Below are 23,096 nucleotides of genomic sequence, written 5' to 3' on the forward strand. Positions count from 1 at the left end.
ATTACAGGTAATGGCACAAGATTATAAGTTGGTGGACTTGACGAGAGATTTTGGATTATAGATCAGTAGTTATAAATGACTGTTGTAAGGTCTATTTTTACTGTTTATGTTTTTGTTATGTATCAGAACATGACATCTCGAGCCTTTGTTATTTAATGAAAATACATTTCTTTAAAGAAATGCATTGATAAATTCTTATCACGTTTTGTTTTGGGAACAAATTCCGCAACTGTTTTCTTTTAAAGATTACTTTGATTTTAAAAACAAGCATAAAAAAATCGGTCTTTTTTCTGGTTGTGAAATTGGGGATGTCACACTGCGGAACGAGAAAGGCCCTCTCCTTGAACATAGCGGTGATCTTAGTCACCGTCTTAGTCGACTGCTGGAGATCCTAGAACTCCCTGGCAAGCTATTGCACCTCAATCAATGGTGCAAACTCAGCTCTGAACCTGGCCGAAAAGTTACTCAAAGTCATGGCATCAAGAACTGCATCATCACTAACGGCATGTCCGACCTCCTCCCACCAGTCACGTGCCCTGTCCTTCAGAAGACAAGAGGCAAGTCGGACCTTGTCCCCCTCGGGACATCGGCTCGTATGGAAGGCGTTGGTGACATCAGCCAACCACCTGTTGCTAGCAATAGGGTCCTGAGCCCCATGATAGTTGAGAGCTCCACAAGCTTTGAACTCCCTTGACGTCAGCGTGCGCGACCCCATCATGGTCGCCACCTCAGTACGGAATGCACTCAGTCTCTCATTCAAAAGCTCCAAGATACCCTCCTTGATCGTACCGAAGATCACAGGAGTCTAGTCTAAAATACTACATGTGACCTTAGACGAAATGAACTCCTTCGTTTGCTCATCGAGCTTCCTGGATCCAGAGCCCGAGCCTGATCCCTCTTCGGCTCCCGAAGTGCCGACTGGTCTAGTGCGTAGCGTCACCATTCTGAAAATACACCATAACAAACATCAGAATACTCATCATAACTCGAGGGATCACTCACACTACAAGTTTATTGGGTTCATCTCAGCCTTCCTTGATTCAAGTATGAATCCTCTGCTTTCAGTAGTACGGGCCCATTCTACCTTCCACATCTATTCGTCCTCAAGAACTGTTTGACTCCACCAATTCCTTTCTACTACTACTGCTTCACGTGCTAATCTTATCCTAGGCTTACCCTAGGGTAATCACCAACCCACTCTATGCCATCAGTTGCATAAGAAGTCCCTATTATCTCCCCCTAACTAGCTCGTGAATACCATTACATATCACTAAGACTAGACAATTCTTCAAATGAGAGGTCCTACCCTACAACGGTTGGACTCAAACAAGAGCTGCGAAATAAGGCTAAACCTAACTTTCTTAAATTATTTAGTCCTCACAACATGTAACTTAACATATTTGTTTACTAGTTAGTTAGAGATAGCTAGAACTCCTAAAAGCACAAAGCAAGCAACAATCAAGCATTAAGTAAACATGATCAAGCATATCCTAATCAGGTTATCATATCACTGTCTAATCAGTACTAACATGCAGTTCATAAGCTCATACGCATATAATAGGCACATAAGGAATCCTTCCTAGATCCTTAGCCCTAATCTAGCATGCAGTTCCCATAAACATATTATAATATAAACTTGTATGGGTAATTTGGGAGTACTTACTTGAGCTCGGTTAATTGCATGCACTGCACCCTTTTTCTCTTTTAAAAATTATTTTTATAAAAATGGTTTTATTTTTGAAAATCTTTATACCAAGTCCTTAGTTTGAGTCCAGACACTCCCGAGAGTGTACCCGAATCCCTCAAACCACAGCTCTGATACCAACTTGAAAAATCCAAAAAATATTGTCCAAAATTTCATTTTTATTTATAATAAAACCATAGTAATCCAATCATATCATAAAAACATAAGTGGTAATATCTCAAAACATCATGTCAAAACACTGTATCAAAATCACATATCAAAATCACATATCAAAATATCAGACTAAATCCTCTCGGGCTAAACACTATGGTGTGTGCAAAGCAATCATCCCAAGCTCTTCCCTTTGCTACTAGAAGTACCTAAAACCAAAACTGGAAACTATAAGCACGAAGCTTAGTGAGCCTCCCCAAACTACCACATACCATATGCATAGCATATAACATGAAACTAGGAGATACAGGTCTCGCCCACACTCAAGGAGATACAGGCCCCCACCCACACTCGGCTAACTATGAGATACGGGCCTCACCCACACTCATCTATCTATGAGATACGGGCCTCACCCACACTCAGCTGGCTAGGAGGTACGAGCCTCACCCACACTCCTCTATATGGAGGATACAAGCCCCCATCTACACCACAATATCTAAACATACATACAAGTATCACGTAGATAACAAGTATACCATAATCTACCAATTCATAACCATATTCAGATAATACTAAGATACGGGCCCAACCTACACTTAGATACTAATCATAAACAAGTCTAAGATACGGGCCTTGCCTACACTTAGCTACTAATCATAAACAAGTCTAAGATACATGCCTTGCCCACACTTAGTTACTATTCATCATACATACTCTACACGGGTCGGCATTGGTGCCTTCGACCCGTTCCTACTGAAGGAAACTCACCTCGCAGAACTGATTGTGAAATCTCGTGGTGAGGAATCTCTAATGGATGCTCCAACGACTCCTTGGCTATCATTAACACATTAACTCTTAGTCAAAATCCAATAATCCTTCTTAGGGTAAAATGACCATTTTACCCCCTGGTCAAAGCCAACAGTCTAGTTAAAGTTAACATTATGGGTTGACACAACACATCGAGTTGACCCATCAACTCGTCAAGTTCCATAGATCCGAGAACTTTGAACTCGCGATCCACCTCGTCGACTTCTTTCACAACTCGTTGGGTTCCTCTTATCCATGGTATCAGGACTTTCCAATTCTACTCATTGAGTCATCCTTGAACTCGTCGAGTTTTCCCTTTACAGAATCGGGACATATTGACAACTCGTTGAGTCCCTCACTGGAATCGCCGAGTTCCTCAGTATGTTTGAGCCATCTTAATGGATTAAGCCCCAACTCTTCAGATTTAAGATTCATACTTCTCAAATACCATGAAAATATCCTATTAAGGGTAAAGTTTCCAACTTTACCCGTTAATACATTTACTTCATGGGTTTAGCTCAAACCCTAACTTCTTAGAACCTTGATCTTGGTCCACAATCCATCCATACTCCAAACTAAAGCTTACAAACAAAGATCTAAACCCTAAACACTACATGGACACATAAAGCTTCCGCCTTTCACTCCATGCATGGCCATTTGGAGCTTAAAAGGCCAAAATGACATCCTATGGCTTGAATGGAGCTTCAGTGACCATAAAGTTTGCACGTTTATGCCATGAAATCCCTCTATAATCCCAGATTTGAAGGTATAATCACTTGGGACGTCCATATCCCAAGGATCAAGCCTCTTCAACCAAAAACCCAATAAAGTGAAAACAAGGAGATCTAATAAACTACTAAGCAAGTTAGAGACTTGATTACCAGAAAATGATGAGGATGAATGGAGGTCTCTTGATCTACTATCTTCTCCTTTAATCCTCTAGCTTATTCTTATTCCACAAGCTTCAAAACATACAAAGTTCACGCAAAAATGGCTCACAAGCTCACAAATGCATTAGGGTTTCTAAAACTAGGGTTTGAGCCTTGAAGGCTGGAAATGAGGCCAACAAGTGGGGATGCTCAAATATGGTGCAAAACCCCGAAATTAGGGTTTCATCCTAGCAGCCCTACTCGTCGATTCGAGGCTCTCAACTCGTCGAGTAGGTGACTTAGAATCCCTCGTCAATTCTGGTTCCCACTTGACGAGTTTAGGGCTCCCAACTCGTCGAGTTGCTCTACAAAATTGAATAAATTATGATTAAATGCGTACTATGAACCAGAAGTTATACCTACTCCCCGAGATATTGAGAGATCATATTCGACTCATAAAGAGAGGCATGGATTTTCGGGTATGCTTGATAGTCTAGATTGTACGCATATGGCTTGAAAAAAATGTCCAACTACATAGCGTGGTCAATTCACTCAACGAGATATAGGTGAACCAATTATAATCCTAGAAGTTGTTGCATCTCAAGATTTATGGATATGCATTCGTTTTTTGGAGTCGCAAGGTCTAACAACAACATTAACGCTCTTTGTCAGTCTCCACTTTTCAACGATCTTTGGACCGGCAAAGCACCTGATATAACGTTTACGATGAACGAACATTCATACAAATACGGTTACTACCTTTGTGATGAGATATACCCGGATTATTCTACACTTATGAAGGCATATTTAGTTCCTCAAAGTGAAAATGCAAAGTTGTTCACAAAGAGGCAGGAATCAGCGAGGAAGGATATCGAGATGGTATTTGGAGTCCTCACGCAGACATGTCATGTAGTGAAATGCGCTACACGGCTTTGGGATAAAGAAAGAATAAAAAAAATGGTCCTAGCATGTATTATAATGCATAATATGATCATTAAAGATCAAGGTCGAGCGATTTGCACGTATGATCCGGACGATGTTGTCATCCCGCTTGAAGACTTCGTACATAGAACAAATGAATTTTTATCACGAGTTGTTGAAATTCATATAAATGATAAATTTTTGTAATATTTCGTTTTCTATTCCTAAGGAAAAAAAAGACTTCAAAATATTTTATAAAAAAATCAACATGATCAATGGTTTATTCATGAATAAATATAGTACTAAAACTTTATTTATTTATCCCTACACTTACACCGATTTTATAGCATAAAAATGATAACATTCGACTATATTTGTTTTCCGTTTTTTGAAAAAAAAAAGGACCTATTCATCAATGACCATCCGCGTGATTGACCTAAGATGCCGCTATTTACTATTATTTTTATTTGTTATTGGGATAATAGTAAGTTAATTCATTAGAATCTTTATATTTTATTGTTGTCATATAAGGGATAATTACAGTATAATGACTTCATATACGTTTTTAAATTATTTATGAAATTGATGTAATACCCTAACAGACAGCTAATAGTCTTGAATTTGATCTTTTCTCGACTACTATGATTCCAAATGGATTTACCAACTATGTTATTTAGAATGTCGTAATCCAACTCCCTTGAGAAGCATTGACTTTGTAAAGTTATAGGGAAAGTCAGCAGCGGCATTGGACAAGAGACCAGGTAAAAATATTTGTAGTTAACAGCCACATTATATATACCAAGTTATGAGAAAGAGCTTCAATTAAGTACACAAGGTTGTGTGCTTCATAGAAGCACCTCTTAAATTGTACATTGGGGCGTGTTTGAAACTTGTAGACGTCATGATGTTCTTAACTTATATATATATATATATATATATATATATATATATATATATATATATATATATATATATATATATATATATATATAGGGTTAGGTAGGCCTGACAATCGTGTCGTGTTCGGGTTGGCGTGTCGCGGGTTGGCGGGTCAAAATATGTCAACCCAAACACGACCCATTTAAATATACAAGTCACGGGTTGGCGGGTTTGGAACCTAAACCCATATATGACCTGCCAACCCATTTATTTATACGGGTTCACAGGTTGGCGGGTTCGTGGGTCAAATTTGGGTTCGTGGGTCCGAATTTTAGATATTTAAGTCTTAAACATCCAAATGAAATTTAAAAACATTCATAGAAACATGTTACAGACTTGACATTATAAGTTACGAATTACGACTTTAGACCATCCACCATAAGTCAAAATGTCAAAATTGTCAAATGGTCTATGAATCAATGGTATATATTATATAATACCTATTAAATATTAATATTTGATATATAAATACATTTAAAAATAAAATGATTTTTTTAAGAATATAAACGGGTTGACGGGTCAACCCGTTTATTTTTTGAGAAACCCATATATGACCCGTTTAATAAACGGGTTGGTGGGTTGTCGGGTTAGCGGGTTGACGGGTTGAAAAACTCAACCCAAACCCATTTACTTCGTGTCGTGTCGCGGATCGTGCCATGGGTCATGTCGACAATTGTCAGCCCTAGGGTTAGGTTCATGTGAAACGGCCTAATTTTGTGAGACTGTGAGACGCATTTTTTTATTTTTTTTAAAATTTTTTTTAGTTAATTTAAGTTCCGAAAATAATATTTAAAAAAAGAATTTTTTGATTTTTCCATTTATTTTGCATTTTAAAATTATTTTTAGAATATGTACAGTGTAATATTGTATTTTGAACATTTCACGTATTTTTCAAAAAAAAAAAATAGATTTTTTTTATTTTTTTTTAGTTAATTCAAGTTCCGAAAATAATATTTAAAAAAAGAATTTTTTGATTTTTCCATTTATTTTGCATTTTAAAATTATTTTTTAGAATATGTCAGTGTAATATTCTATTTAGAATATTTCACGTATTTTTCAGAAAAAAAAAACGGAATTTTTTTTTATTTATTTTTTATTTATTTTTAGTTAATTCAAGTTCCGAAAATAACATTTAATTTTTTTTTTTTTGGAAATTTCCATTTATTTTGCATTTTAAAATTATTTTTAGATTTGATCTCACGGTCTCACAAAATTTGAATGGTATCAAATGAACCTGAACATATATATATATATATATATATATATATATATATATATATATATATATATATATATATATATATATATATATAGGAAAAGTGACTATGTGGCTGTCATGTATGTAATATTAGGTATAGAACCATCAAAATAGATTTCATTTTGATTATAAAAACTCAATTTTTTTCATTGTTAGCTTCTTCCTATTGCCTTTGAGCTCATATTATTTTTAATTTCATAATTTATCCCCAACATCTATGCATTCTGAATACGTTGTTTATATTAGACCTCTAGTAGCCTTCATAACTTTCTTTAACACCTACCATATGTACATTTGCATTGTTCTTTTTGATATGTTATGAGAATTAGTATAATGAGTTTTTAATGAACAATTTCAATCTTTCACTATAGTTTTATATATTAAATTTTGATATGAAGACTTATAGGCAAAGCTAGTTTTCTACCAAACTCATGCGAAATAAAGGAGTAGTTGGCTCCAGAATCAAACAAAATTTGAGCAGGTAATTCATTTACGAGAAAGGTACCTGAAGTGACATCAGCATCATCTTTTGCAGCCTCAAGGGTCATTTGGAAGGCTCTCTCCTTCGGCTTTGGTGGAATGTTGGACTTAGCTGCCTCCTTCTTCTTTGGACAGTCTCTCAAAATGTGCCCATCTTCATTGCAACCAAAACACATCCTTTTGTTGGAAGGACACTCGTTGGCAAAATGCCCAAATTTTCCACACTTGTAGCAGGTTAGATCCTCACTACACTTTCCAAAGTGCTTTTTCTTACACTTATCACACCATTTCGCTTCACCTCCTTTTCCTCCAAACTTTTTCGAATCAGATTTCGAAAATTTGCTTCTCTTACCGGAACCAGATGTTCCCTCAAACTTTCTCTTCTCACCAACCTCAACCTTGTCGGTGGTTCTCCCCTTAATCATGTTCTCAACATACTTGGCAACCCAAATAGCTGCCTCTAGAGTAGGTGCCTGACGAACTGGCACTGCGTACTCCCATGAGAATCCCTTTGCATATTGGTAAACCTTTGTCAACTCATCTGGAACGATGCGCAAAGCAAACTCCATCTTATCGGTAAAGTTATTAGTGTATTCATCAACTGACATGCTGCCTTTCGTCAATGTCAGAAACTTGTTCTCTAATTCCAACAGATTTTGAGCCGAGCAGAACTTGCTCTTGAACTGCACCAAGAATTCTGCCCATGTCAATTGCAGTGGCTCATTAGGGCTTAAAGTCTTCCCTAGAGTGTTCCACCAACGAACGGATCCACCTCAGAACTGACGTACTGCGAACGTGGTCTGCAACTTGCCTCTGCAGCCACAAGTCATAAAGGCTAACTCCATTTCGGAGATCCAATCCATCACTCCGATCGGGTCCTCCTTTCCAGTGAAGGTCGATGGTTTGCAAGTCAGAAAGTCCTTGTACTTGCATCCCATTCCATCATTCCTTCCATCATGGTTGTTTTGTCTAACTATCGGTGGGTTGGCTTGACCAACAGACCCACTGAAGTTTCCACCTTCCGAATGCCCTTCATTTAATTCGGGCTCTTCCACATGAATTGACAGTTCTTCACGATTCTGTTGAAGCAACCGCATAGTCTCCTCCATTTGACGATCCAACATTGTTTGAATCATCATTTGTACACCAACCATTGTTATTGGCTCCGGTGTTGCAGCTACAACAGGTAATTGTTCAATCACTAGTGGTTGATTCCTGTTTTCATCAGCATTTCCAACTCCACTCCTTGTTCTCACCATTTTGATATACACACCGAATAAGGTGAAATTAGATCCTCAATCACGATAGATATTCAAATCATCCTTATCACTCTGAAACGTTTACATGCTAGTTCTAATATCGTAGACGTACACTTAGAATCCTACACACATAAGGTTTCTAGATCCGGTCGGCAACAGACCATAGATCCGAACAAATAATATCATATATGGCAACATATAACATTTAGCACATAAAAACATTTTAGGCAAATTTCCTAAAATAAACTAGTGCTCGTGTCTAAAACATAACCGACACATATCTCAAAATTTCACTTAGCATTTTAAGTTTAAGTCTAGAAATCCTACAAATTCCTAGTTCGCTTAAAATAATGCTCTGATACACACATAAGGTTTCTAGATCCGGTCGGCAACAGACCATAGATCCGAACAAATAATATTTGTTCTAATATAAAAACATGCTAGTACAGACTATAAAAACATAAAAACATGCTAGTTCTAATATCGTAGACGTACACTTAGAATCCTACACACATAAGGTTTCTAGATCCGGTCGGCAACAGACCATAGATCCGAACAAATAATATCATATATGGCAACATATAACATTTAGCACATAAAAACATTTTAGGCAAATTTCCTAAAATAAACTAGTGCTCGTGTCTAAAACATAACCGACACATATCTCAAAATTTCACTTAGCATTTTAAGTTTAAGTCTAGAAATCCTACAAATTCCTAGTTCGCTTAAAATAATGCTCTGATACCAACTGTGACGTCCCCAAAATCACGGACAGAAAAGACCGATTTTCATTTATGCTTTTAAAATAATTTCAGAGTAAATCCTTTTGATTTGAAAGAGTTGCGGAATTTGTTCCCAAAAGCAAAGTATGATAAAATAAGATTTACCAAAGCATTTCTTAAAGAAATGTATTTTTCATTATATTACAATACCCGGGATGTCATGTTCCGATAAACAGACTAAAAGCATAAACATTTAAATATAGACCTTACAACAGTTATTTACAAAAATAGGTCTATAATCCAAAAATAACTTGACAAGTCATCCAACTTATGCTCTGGCGCCACTACCTGTAATAGTAATACAAAGAAACTGAGTGGGTCAGGCTTGGGAGCCTGGTGAGCATATAGGGTTTTCAACCCACAATAAATAATTAAATTAATTTTCATCAACCAACAATAACCCAATTACCCATTCCCGTTATTCTCACTTTACGTCCCTAAAATAACTAACACAAGGGACCTAGTCTAAGAATATTTCATCGGGGCGACAACACATGCTTCGGGAGCTTCCCAGCAATATATGTCAAATAAGGCAACCATGAGGGGGATGGAGTACAGCGAATGAACACCCAAGTTCATTAACACCTATAGGTGGCGAGTCTGCTAGCGTTCCACAAGACTATCTAGAAAAGTCCGTGGTCGTCATCTAAACTCCGCTAGATGACTGAATCAAAACAACAACGAGGCCTCTCATCTGTTTATTACACACCAACTATCTACCCATGTTCTACCCAACATATTAGTACATAAAAATATACATTTTTATACATAGTTTAAAAACCTGTATAGCATGCTTTAATCAATACATATTCCACATAACAGATGAGGCACACACACATAACACGTATTTCATGGAGAATAAATCAGATCTATGAGATAGAAGAGAGTGAATATACATTCACGCATATAAAAACAAAATATATACACATAGCACATATTTTATATAAAATACTTCATAATATTGTATTGGAAGAAAATAACTACACACTCACTTGATCAGAAGATGATCGGACAGCACTACGACTTACAGTAGTAGTAATCCTCAGCAGGCTGGAAGATCTTCACAAAAATCAAACTTCTCGCGGGCAGAGCTTCGGCTTGGAAATCGCACTTCTCGGGATCTTCGGGAGCGTAAAACTTCCTTCTCAACTTGGATATAATATCCGGAGTGTCGGGATGGCTTCGGGAGTTTACTCGCAGAGCTTCGACACAAAAAGGAGAAGAAATGAGCAAAAATACCCGGAACCTTCGCATCCTATTTATAGGAGGCTGAGGCCTCGCTGTATGTTGGGCGTACAACCTTACGCGGGGCGTAAGCCTCTGAATTCGTCATTGCATGCGTCATTCGAAGAAATCGAGTGCAAGGTGCGTCATGCTTCGCGGTACGCTGGACGTACTTCGGATGAGTCCGGTGACTCCTCTTCGGATAATATCGGATATAAGAATTAAATTTAAATATTAATTATTTAATAAACTTTGAAAATTTATATCTTCTTCATACGAACTCCGTTTTCGACGTTCTTTATATCCACACGTAGGTGAGACTACGCTCAACAACTTTCGTTTAGACTCCGTTGGCTAATTTTGACTTTATTTTTATTATTTATTTTTAGTAGGCCCGGACAGGAAAACTTTGTTATAAATTCATAACTTCTTCGTCCGACGTCCGTTCTCGCCTAACTTTTCATCGTTTCGTTACTAACAACGAGATCCTCGATTCTCATTTAGATTGCTTTGGCTAAAAACCGCTCGATCTCAAATCGAGTATTCGGGCTGCATACTACTAAGTCAAAACTTCGAAAAATCATAACTTCCTCATACGAAGTCAGATTTAGGCGTTCTTTTTATGCACGCTCTCGGTTTAACGAACTCTACGAATTTTGTTTAGATCACTAAGGCTAAATATTGCTCTAACGTAAATTTCACTTTTTACGTCATTCAGCGTTGTCGGTTCTACCGCGAAACTTCGACAGGTCATAATTTCTTCGTTATAACTCGGATTTCAGCATTCTTTATATATTCGGAAACCTCGTTTCAACCACTACAACATTATCCATAGATATCGACTTTATCTAATATTTCATTTTGACGCTTATTTTTATTCTTAATTAAATTAAGTCACACAATTAAGCACATAACACATAATACTTAAATATTTCATCATTAATACTTCAAAAAGAGTTACAAGGGTTAACCTAGAGTATTACATCAATGATAATGCCTAGCATGGAAATGTGGGCGTTACAGATCTTTAACCCTATCTTTATCTCGGACGTCCGATTAACTACCACTACTAACACCACCACCAAGCGACATCGACGTCAATATTATCTATCACGACAACACCATCACCATTACCGAACACAAATACAATAAGATATGTCAGATGTGTGTGTGTTTTTATTTTTTATTTTGAAAATGAAGTTGTGTGTGTTTTTTTTATATTATGCTTATGTTTTATATGTTTATTAGTTTATGTTGGTGTATGAATGAGTATAAATTTTTTTTACGTATAAATCAATATATGTGGGTATTTCTTTGATGTTTTCAGATTTGGGTCTCTAATAGGTTATGTTTCATGTTTTTGGATGTGGATATACGAACGGTAGAGACAGATAATATGATCTCTACGAGTTGTTGCAGATATGTGTAACATTTAATCTTTTGTAAAAAGACCGGTACATATCTGTGTATCTAGCTTCTGACTATTCTTCTTCATTAGGTTTATTGGAGGTTAGCAAACAAAATTCTTGTGTTTGTTACACTTTATCAAAACAAACCCTTTTCTGGTGCCCTGTTATCAAAAACATAATCATTGTTTCTTCTTTTCGAATGTTTTTATAGCATTGAGTAAGTTCATGTAACCTTATATTTTCTTGAATTATTGTAGCTTCAGGTTGAGGAAATTTATGTTGGTATCTATTGGCATCTTTGTATTCAAATTCAAAACTCATGTTGGTGGTGCCATGTAACATCCCAAAAATACGAGCCAAAAATTTCATTTTTTTAAAAACATATAATTAGCAAAACATTAGTAATAAAACATACACCGATCATATCATTCATAAAAGTGTGCGTGTATGGAAAGCAGTTTATAAAAACATAACAACGTCAGAGTACAATCCCCAGGAAGATCTCATAGTGTGGAATACAAAGCGTGTGTGTGATGCGCCGCTACCGCGCCAGATCTTTCCCCTTCGAAGAAGAGGTACGTGAAACCAAAACTAAAAACAGTAAGCACGAAGCTTAGTCAGTTCCCCCACTGTACCACATACCATAAAATCACATAACATACATATACTGCCGGGCATATCTGGGTGCCCGACCTACCCCTTCGGTCCTTGCGACCGGATACTGCCGGGTATATCTGGGTGCCCGACCTACCCCTCCGGTCCTTGCGACCGGATACTGTCGGGCATATCTGGGTGCCCGACCTACCCCTTCGGTCCTTACGACGAATACTACCGGGCATATCTGGGTGCCCGACCTACCCTTTCGGTCCCTACGATCGAATACTGCCGGGCATATCTGGGTGCCCGACCTACCCTTTCGGTCCTTAGGACCGAATACTAGGGACTATTTCACCCCCTACTGCTACCACATAACACATATCACATAGCATCATATCATACTAGCATATAAACATAACACAGGTAGTAGCAACCCTAGATGAATATCACGGAGACCATCATCTATCATACAACTCCTACTGGTGGGCCGACATTGTGGCCGTAGACCCACCGCTACTGGAAGGTAACTCACTTCGTAGCTGCTGCTCTATGTGGGAACTGTCTGTTTGTCTGCTGCTGCTCCGGAAATCCTCCGGCTGTAATTCCCACCAAACACTTAGTCAAATACTGCTAACCGACCTCAGGGTAAACAGACCATTTACCCTTAACCAAACCATGAGTCAAAGTCAAAGTCAACTTCCAGCTGACCCGACTCGCCGAGTTGGCTTGTCAACTCGCCGAGTCCCTATCCCTTTGTCTGACCACTATCCCATCTCTACTCGTCGAGTTTGGCATTGACTCGACGAGTTTTCCTTCTAAGCTGATGACCAAACGTTCTTCATTCTACTCGCCGAGTTGTATGAACAACTCGTCGAGTTTATCTTCATCTAAAGAACACTTCTATGCTGAGACTCGTCGAGTTGTATGAACAACTCGTCGAATCCGTTCTTGAGACAAGAAGATTGCCTTGAACTCGCCGAGTCATGGCATTGACTCGCCGAGTTACTACATGAGTAAGTCTGGCTTCCAACCCACTGAGTCACACCCTATGACTCACTACTCCAACCCGCAAACACGAAAATGGGGAAAACTCGGGGACTCGCGACTCGACTCGCCGAGTCAGATGAACGACTCGCCGAGTCTGCCGCATGTAAATACTATACACGCGATTATGCTTGAATCTAACCAATGTCATTCATAGATCTGGGTTTCTAGGGCCTGGTTTACACGTAAAGTTTCCAACTTTACGTGTAAATAAACACCCATGAGGGTTTTAGGGCTCGAAATGCACCAAAAGAGTAGATCTAAGGCTTTCATGCACTATGACTCCATAAAGGTAGTAGATCCAAGCTCCTGGAGCTCAATCATGCCTAGATCTAGAGGCTAAACAACTTATTACGAACCCTAAGACACAAATAAGCTTGGGAAAAAGGCTCAAGAAGGACTTTCATGGAGCTACAAGGGATAATGAGCATGAAAACAGAGGGAAACTGAGTTATACCTCAAGGAAATCACTGAAATAACACCAAGATGTCTGGTCTCCTTCTTCTCTTCTTGATCTACTCTCCCTTTCTCTCAAAATCTTCAAGAAAACACACCAAAGCACTTCAATCTCACAAGGAACAAGGGTTGGACGATATAGGGAGCTCTGAGGGTGAAGGGGGTGAGCTTGGGGGCGGATAAGAGGGCTTAAATAGGGTGCAAGCTCTTGAAATTTAGGGTTTCATCAGACAGCGGGGACTCGCCGAGTTGCCAACTTAAACGTGTTCCAGATCCCGTCTCTACTCGGCGAGTCAGGCCTACAACTCGTCGAGTCCAAAGCTAAAATAAAAAACACTAAGATAAATTTTACGTACCAGGAACCAGGTGCTACATGCCAAGTCAACATGTTTGGATTGCTTTATGATTATGTTGAGATTGTGAAGAATTATGAACCAAAATACAGGATTATCAGGGTAATTATCTTAATAATTTTTCTTTACTGATAGAAGCATTTGTGTTATTTCTACTTCTGCCTTTGTGTTTGCACTATTTTTTCCTTAAATTTCTTATGTCTTTTTGATTCTTTGTAGAATGGATTGGATACCAAGGTGGAAAAGTCAAGAAAGAGCATGACAAACTAGATCAATAGGCGTGAAGAAGGTAATTAGTTAACATGCCACTTTGAAGTTATTCTAGATAATAGAAAAGAACTTTAAATTCATTATTGGTTGGGTAAGATTACTATTTATCTCATAATGTCCATTTTTACCAATTTGATATGTTTCAGTTTGTCACATTATTATTATTTTTTGGATTAGTTTTATAAATCGGTAAAACAAGTCTATCTTAGTTGCTTATATATTTAACCTTTTATTTCATTATGCAGGTTGACTTGGACACTTTGTCAAAGAAAATACATGTTTATTTTCTGTTGTACTTAAAACCATTTTTTTTTATGAAATGGAGTAAGTTCTTGTAAATCATGTTCTAAGTGTGGATCTGCAGTAAAATGGTTGGGTAAGACTAACATAGTTATTATAGCTCATGAGCCTTTTTCCAACATGGATCGCCTTGAATATGGTCTTCACGAAGAAGAAGGTAGAGTTACATCACTAACTAACAGTTTTTATTCATCACAAATTTCTTATAATAATCTAATTAGTATTAAAATTATGTTATTTTTCTTTTATGTGCTTGCTTCTGGTGTGTTGTATGAATGATATGGTATTGTGATATGTTATTCATACAAACATGGTCACCAACAAAGGATTTAGATGTTTATTCCTTTGTGTGGTGTTTGAAGTTTTATGTGGGGGGTTATATATAGGCAGCACGAGATCTGTTACACAAACACAACTATATAGCTTAATCAAGTTTCTATCTTCTTCATGTTGGGTTTGTTCTTTTTACTATAATTGGATGTTAAAAGAAATTGTATTTGATTCCAATTGACCTTGGTTTGATTAGTAAATATATTACATGATTAAGTAGGATGCTATCTTTGGTAAGAAATGTAGGCATGTTGTAATTACGTGAAAAGAAATGTAAGTATGTTTGTTGACAACTTCTTTCTGCTAATATGAGAATGCAAGTTTTAATGAACTTATTGGTAAGAGCTAAATAAACTAACCAACGATACAATTTCATATACGACATGTTCGTTTCTGATTTGTGCAACATTTATAACATAACTTTTTGTTAATCTAACATTTTCTACTTTTTATTATTTTTTTTGTTATTCTTTTTTGCTTATTACCTTTAGTTTATTAAATATTAGTAGATCACTCAAGTTTGTGTAGCGTACTCCATGACATTTTAATTTAGGTTTTATCAAATTTTATAAACGTGACATATACAAACATAAAGAAACAACTTCTAAGTAAATTCAAAATTTACGTTGTTTAACCATTGTGAATTATAGATGGATAATAACCAAATAGCCAATTATCTACTAACAATTTGATATATATATATATATATATATATATATATATATATATATATATATATATATATATATATATATATATATATATATATATATATATATATATATATATATATATATATTTGCAATTAAAATATTGTGCAATAATTCTTTTTAGTGATGGTAATTAAGAAGTTCATTTTAGGATTTTAATTTGAGCCACTGTTTTCTTCTTGATAATAAAATTTAATTTGGCCACATATATTAGAGACTATAATACACTTCTTTATTTAAAATGCTAATGGTCAGTGATAATACATAATTACAATAACTTGATATCTATTTCTTATTGACAAAAAATACAGTAATAAGTTAAATCGGAAGTTATTAATTAAAAAACAATTGTTATCGAAAATGATTCTTTATGTAAAATCGATAATTAAAAAAGCATTTATTAATTAAAAAGATGATTCTAGAACAATATGAACATATACCTAGAGCCTTGTTCATGGGTTCTACTTAAGGAGGGATGTTGATCGATATGAAGGGATTGTGAGGTATCTCGAAGGAAAATCATGTTCTCGAGTTTCATTGATGGAAGGAAAGGGAGGGGAATGAAAGGATTTTAAAGCCATATTTTCCTGTTAATTTTCCTCTCAAATTATGCGGATTCCGGAAGAAAATGAGGGAAAGGAAAATCTTTTAGTTATATTTTTTTTTTCCCTTGGAACACAAAACTCAAAAAATTTCTTTCATTTCCTTTAAACTTGGGAAAAAAAAATAAGAAAATTTTTGTTTCCCTCTTTTTATTTTTATCAATATTTTCCTTCCTTTTTATTTTTATCAATATTTTTCTTCTGTTTCCTTTATTAAATTAACAAAAAAAGAAAAAAAAAACCCTTAAGAACAAGGCATAACCGGATGATTCTAAAAAAAATTAAATCAAAGACACATACTATTATATCACATGAAAATATGATTGGTAACTCAATATTCAACAACATATCAATTTAACATTACTATTGGGGTCAAGAAAATAATTGCCGCATACCACACTGCACAAGGTACCCCAATAGATATATCTTATTTACTAATGAATTGCATGCTTATTTTTGGAAATGTGACATTTTTTTCCAAAATAAAACTAATCGAAACAAGAAAATTATTCACCGAATAGGACTAATCGACACAAGAATACAACCGTCGCCAAAAAGAATTTATCATCGTTCGAAAATTATTCGCTACCGCCGCTTTGCGCGGGTACATAGCTACTATATATATATATATATATATATATATATATATATATATATATATATATATATATATATATATATATATATATATATATATATATATATATATTAGTTTTTAACTAGTTTTTGTAAGAATACAAAAGAAAAAAACATACTACTTTGATTAGCTAAATAAGAAACATGATTGGTTGATGATGTTACATCTAAATAATTTTATAACAGATTTTTAGTAACATGAAATACAACGAATGAGAAAAGGATTCGAACTTCCAAGCCTCCAAACTATTTTTAGAATCCATGGTAGCTTAAGGTATATAGATAAAGTGGTAGACAAATTAAATGTATAAGAAAAGAAATATTAAATTTTGAATATCATTTAGTAATTGTTCTAGCTTTCATTAATAGTTATGGAATACCAAAAGAGTTTGATATTGTGTAGCTGACCATACCTTAACAAGTTGGGATAGAATAAGCACCGAAACATCTCTCACACCTAACCATATATGTTCATGTCATCAGAAGCTCTTTAACGTCTTTTTTTCACCTTCTCGATGAAATATGATATGCACTGGGCACCTTGTGGTTAACATATTAAGGTAAATCTGTTGCGCTCAAATCAAAATCAAAGAATAATATCTACGGTTTTGGTTGTTTTAATATGAAGGTCAAATTTGAAGGTTTATCGAAAAAAATAGAAATGAAAATAAAAATCTAAAGGTTTTTCCAAAAAAATATTTAAGGTCGGAAGATTACCGGTAAACATGTTAAAATGGTCAAATAAAAAAAAAATACTATTTAATTTTAGGAAAAAATAAAGTTGAGATTTAATCCAAAAATATCCAAAATATAACTTTATAGAATTACTAATTATATCTATTTTATAGACTAGCTTATTTTTCAAGTTTTTTTAAATTGACATATTTGCAAACTAAAATTGTAGTCTATAACTTAGTATTTTTTTAAAAATATTCAAACTAACGTTTCAACTAGTTTATTGAAAGTTTCTAAAATTTTATCAAATATATATTTTATTAATTACATACAAATCGATCTTCTATATCTCATTTTATGTTATTTTACATAATTTCAACTACCATATCAATCCACAAACTTATTAAAGTCTTTGGGTTGCATTAATGAGGAATTATATTAAATTTTCATTATTTATTTTAAAATTCTACATTTATTGTTATCTACATCTTTCTAACTTGTATCATAATTATTCAGTAAACCCATGGCCATAGCCTAGCCTATAAGCCATAGGCCCAAAATTTAGGGCACAATGGACCGATTCATTGAGTCATGCAGATGTAGCCCAAATTTCCCCAATCCCCTGATTTCTCTGGCTTGTCTCCGGACAAAAACGCATTTCAGAGTCATTCTAGTCTACCATCAATGGCTCCGAAGGCGAAGCCCAAACCGACGGCCGCGCCGGCGGTCTCCATTGAAGATCTTTTCACAACTCTTAATCGACATATACAAAGGTCAGAGTACGAGCAGGCCGTCAAGGTTGCAGATCAAGGTAAGCACCCTTTCTAGCTTGGGTATTTGTTGAATTGGTGCATCGATTAAGTTAATATTGTTTTTCTGCAGTTTTATCTGTTGCTCCTGATGACGAAGATGCAATTCAGTGTAAGATTGTGTCTTTGATTAAGGCTGATAACATCGATGATGCTCTTTCTACTATTGTCGCCTTGTCGAAGAAGTTCCCTTTTAATTTCGGTTTTTTCAAGGTAAACTACCGACATCTATTGGAGTTATAGATTTGTGTGTTTGTATCCGATTTGGTCAATCACTGGTGTTATTTGTTCACTTCCGAGTGGTTAAAGACTTAATAGCAATGTGATGGGGCATGATGTAATTTCTGTTATTAGATGCATAATGAACAGCTGCTGCGCATGTGCAATGTGCATTGATACGATTTTGTGTCAATACATCCTTTAACTTAAAAATCCATGCTTCAAATTTCGCTTCTTATGATGCATCTTCTTTTCCCACTTGGTATTGTCTAAACAGGCATACTGTCTATACAGACAAAATAAGTTAGATGATGCTTTGGAAGCCTTGAAGAGCCTAGAAAAAGACTCTGCAACAATGTTGTTAGAATCACAGATTCTATTCCGGCAAGGAAACATGGATGCTTCTGTGGATGTATATCAAAAGCTCCAGAAATCAAAGATAGAGTCTCTGGAGATAAATCTTGTTGCTGGTTTAGTTTCAGCTGGTAGAGCTACTGAAGTTCAAGGGATCATGGATTCCATGAGAGTTAAAGCAACCAGCAGCTTTGAGTTGGCATACAATACTGCATGTGCATTGATTGAGAAAAACAAATACTCAGATGCTGAACAACTCCTACTTTCATCTCGAAGGTGATTCTAAATTTGTAATTGGCCTTCAATTCATTACTTTATATTATAATGTGCACACATTTGCATGATAAACTAACAGGATTTAGATACATTTATTAACAGAATTGGTCAGGAGACATTGATGGATGAAAATTTACCTGATGATGAGATAGAGATCGAGTTAGCACCCATAGCTGTACAATTGGCCTATGTACAGCAGCTTTTGGGAAACAAACAAGAAGCCATTGCATCTTACACAGACTTTATCAAACGGAATCTTCCAGATGAACCATCAAATGCAGTAGCAATTAACAATCTAATAGCATTAAAGGGTTCTAAAGATGTATCTGATGGATTAAAGAAGCTTGATCGTTTAATACAAAAAAACAGTGGAGATCAAAGCTTCCACCTTGTCCCTGGACTAGAATTAAAGCTCTCACCTAAACAGAAGGAAGCCATCTACATTAATCGAATGCTTTTGCTTCTTCATTCTAACAAGATTGACCAGGTTATGATTACATAATTCACTTTATTTTTTCTTTCTCCATCAACTTTTTTTCTTTTTTTCAAAAGTCTTCATCTTTCTGATGAAACTTTCCAGGCCCATGAGCTTGCGGATGCCTTACCAAAAATGTTCCCCACCAGTGTGACACCTGTACTTCTTCAAGCTTCTGTCTTTGTGAAAGAAAACAAGGCTGGAAAAGCTGAAGAATTGTTATCGAAGTATGCAGAGAAGTTTCCAGACAAATCAAAGATTGTTCTATTGGCTAGGGCACAGATTGCAGCAGCTGCAGGGCATCCTCAAATTGCATCAGAATCTTTACTAAAGATCCCTGACATTCAACACATGCCAGCCACTGTTGCAACTCTTGTATCCCTAAAAGAACGTTCAGGAGACATTGAAGGTGCTAATGCTGTTCTTGATTCTGCTATTGCATATTGGTCAAACGCAATGACTGAAGAAAGTCAACTGAGTGTTATCATGCAAGAGGCAGCAGCTTTTAAGGTCAAACATGGGAAAAAAGAGGAAGCTTTGAAACTGTTTGAGAAGCTTGTGAAAAGTCATAACAGTATTGAGGCATTAGTAGGGTTGATAGAAACTGCTGCTTATACAGACGTTGAAAAGGCAGAAACTTATGAGAAGAAACTGAAACCACTTCCTGGTTTGACATCTGTGGATGTGAACGCTTTGGAGAAAACTTCTGGTGCTAAGTATGTTGAAAACGGGCCCCACTTGGGGAATAATAATGTTGAAGTTCATGAAAGTAAAAGTAAGGAAAAGGTGAAGAGGAAAAGGAAGAGAAAGCCGAGGTACCCGAAAGGGTTTGACCCTGCTAACCCGGGCCCACCACCTGATCCAGAAAGATGGTTGCCTAAAAGGGAAAGATCTAGCTACAGACCAAAGAGGAAAGATAAAAGAGCTGCTCAAATTAGAGGCTCTCAGGGTGCAGTGGCTAAAGAAGCTGTGAATGCTGGAAACACAAAGTCAAGTCAACCATCAAATGCAAAAGGATCTTCAAGCAATGCAGCTCAACCCAAGCCTTCTTCAAAGTCCTCCAGGAAGAAATCCAGAAATTGAAAGGGTATGTGTGTCATTTTCCTTCAATTTTTTTTTTTTTTTTGTTTTTTTTGTTTTGTTAATTAGATTCTAAATTTCTAATATGGTTTTGGCATTAGTTATCTATGAGTGAAAGGCAGGACATATCACATTGGTTGTTGACTTTTGCATTACTGTTTTGTTGGAATATGTTTGACTTTTAAAAATGAGTGTGCAATGATTTATTAGGTACTTGAGAGAATTTGGAAAAATGGTAGTTCTTGTTATTGTTCTTGGGGACCACTTTTATTGTCTTGAAAACAGTTGATGAATCAGGATTGTTCTTGTTCATGGACCACCATAAATGGTATCAAAGTTGCATGCTCAAATGCAATTATTTGTACCAATCCTCTTTAATAGGCTTAAATGGTATAACAGTTGCATCAGTTTTCATTGTGACTTTGATGTATCTTTCTCTATGGAATATAAAATTGTTCCATGTCAAAAAGATTTATGTTTTTGAATATGGAATTTGAGTATTTTAAATAGTTATGAGTAAAAATATGATTAATCCAATGTGATGTAGGATGCCAATAAAACAACTTCCAATAGAATATGTCATATTATCAAAACGTAATCTAGTTAAATGTGTAATTACGTCAATAATAAGTTAAATTGTACCATATTCTCTTTTAAAATCCTTACAACGACATACAACCCATAAATATGTATGAAACATATGAACATGTGTGGTAGATTGAAAATATGAACAATCTCGCCTTATGTTTAGATGAAAATATGAACAATCTTTCTTTTTTCCTCCTGTTTTAACCATTAGGAGAGTGTGTTACTATTCTCTAGAAAAAACTACTCCCTCTTTTATCTATAGTTGAATTCTATAAAAAAATATTATAATTTAATTTTTTTTTTTAGTTTAACCACTTGAAAGAAAATTTTCTTTTTGAATTAACCAATTAAGTTTTGATTAAAAAAACATCTTTAACCAAATACTTTTTTTTTTGTTACTCCCTCTTTTATCTATGTTTTACTCATTATTGTTTGGCATATGTTCAATGATCAATGGTCGGTTCATTGATTTTTAATCTGTAAAAAATTGATTTTAAAGCTGTGTAAAAATAAAAGCGGACCATAATATTATTTTTTATACATAAACAAAGTTTATCATTACTACGATAAGATTTAACAACTAATAGAACGTAGGTAATTACATTAGTTAGTAGGGTTAAAAAAGCAGAAAAAATTATCATTATCAAATAATTAGTTGACATAGGCTTCCTAATTTCAATATGTTTTCGACAAGCTAAGACCAAACGAGTGGGCTGCGGCTGAGGCTGCATTACGACTGGGAGGGAGTGTTTTTCAGACGTTTTTGATTGGCTACAACTTCTTCACCGTTGCAAATGGTCAAAATTTTAATTTTGTTAATTTTTTTACTAACACTGTAAATTACCATATTAACCAAAATAACTCACAAACACTTTATTATTTTACCATCTTCTTCATTCTAAAACCTACAAAAATGTCATCCTTCAAAAATCTCACCAACCAAAAACACCCACTAGAAAAACCATAACTCCAATACCTTCACTCGATCACCGGTTTATTCGCCCCCTTTCTACCACTACGGGGGTATGCTTCCATATTTTCCGCAACATATCCAACAACCACAACGCCCTGCACAACCATTTCCACAAACGCAACCACAATTTGATCCAGATTTTAATCATTTTGATTTTGATTCTCAACCAGAGTTTGTTCCACAAACACAATCACAACCACAAATACTTATTTCCGAATCTGAACCAGAATTTATTCCACAAACTCAACTCTCTCAACTAGGAAATAAAAGAAAAGAGAAGGCGGTTCCTAAACTGTGAGAACCTCAAGAAATGTTAGTATTAGCACAATCATGGATTGACGTTTCAGATGACGCGGAGATGAGAGGAGACCAAAAACATGATTGTTTTTGGATGTGCGTTACAGCTAGGTTTCACAAATGAATGAACCTACAACCACATCGTTCTAAACATCAAGTCTACTCAAAATGGGAAAATATGAACAAAGACGTCATGTTGTATAATGATTTGTATAACAACATGAAACGACAATGGAAAAACAGTGAAAA

The 23,096-nt window shown here is 35.6% G+C and overlaps 1 protein-coding gene across 1 annotated transcript; it reads left to right on the forward strand.

The window, feature by feature from the left end:
- The first annotated feature begins 18,379 nt into the window (after positions 1 to 18,379).
- On the forward strand, positions 18,380 to 21,202 carry LOC145032455 (uncharacterized). The gene is made up of 5 exons (XM_078981269.1): positions 18,380 to 18,587; positions 18,659 to 18,798; positions 19,082 to 19,434; positions 19,537 to 19,921; positions 20,015 to 21,202. Exons 1-5 carry the CDS (start codon positions 18,461 to 18,463, stop codon positions 20,990 to 20,992), a joined length of 1,983 nt encoding a protein of 660 aa, XP_078837395.1. The 5' UTR covers positions 18,380 to 18,460; the 3' UTR covers positions 20,993 to 21,202.
- Positions 21,203 to 23,096: the final 1,894 nt, after the last annotated feature.

This window comes from Lactuca saligna, chromosome 2, assembly GCF_052625555.1.
Source record: "Lactuca saligna cultivar CGN05327 chromosome 2, ASM5262555v1, whole genome shotgun sequence".
Taxonomy (NCBI): Eukaryota; Viridiplantae; Streptophyta; class Magnoliopsida; order Asterales; family Asteraceae; genus Lactuca; species Lactuca saligna.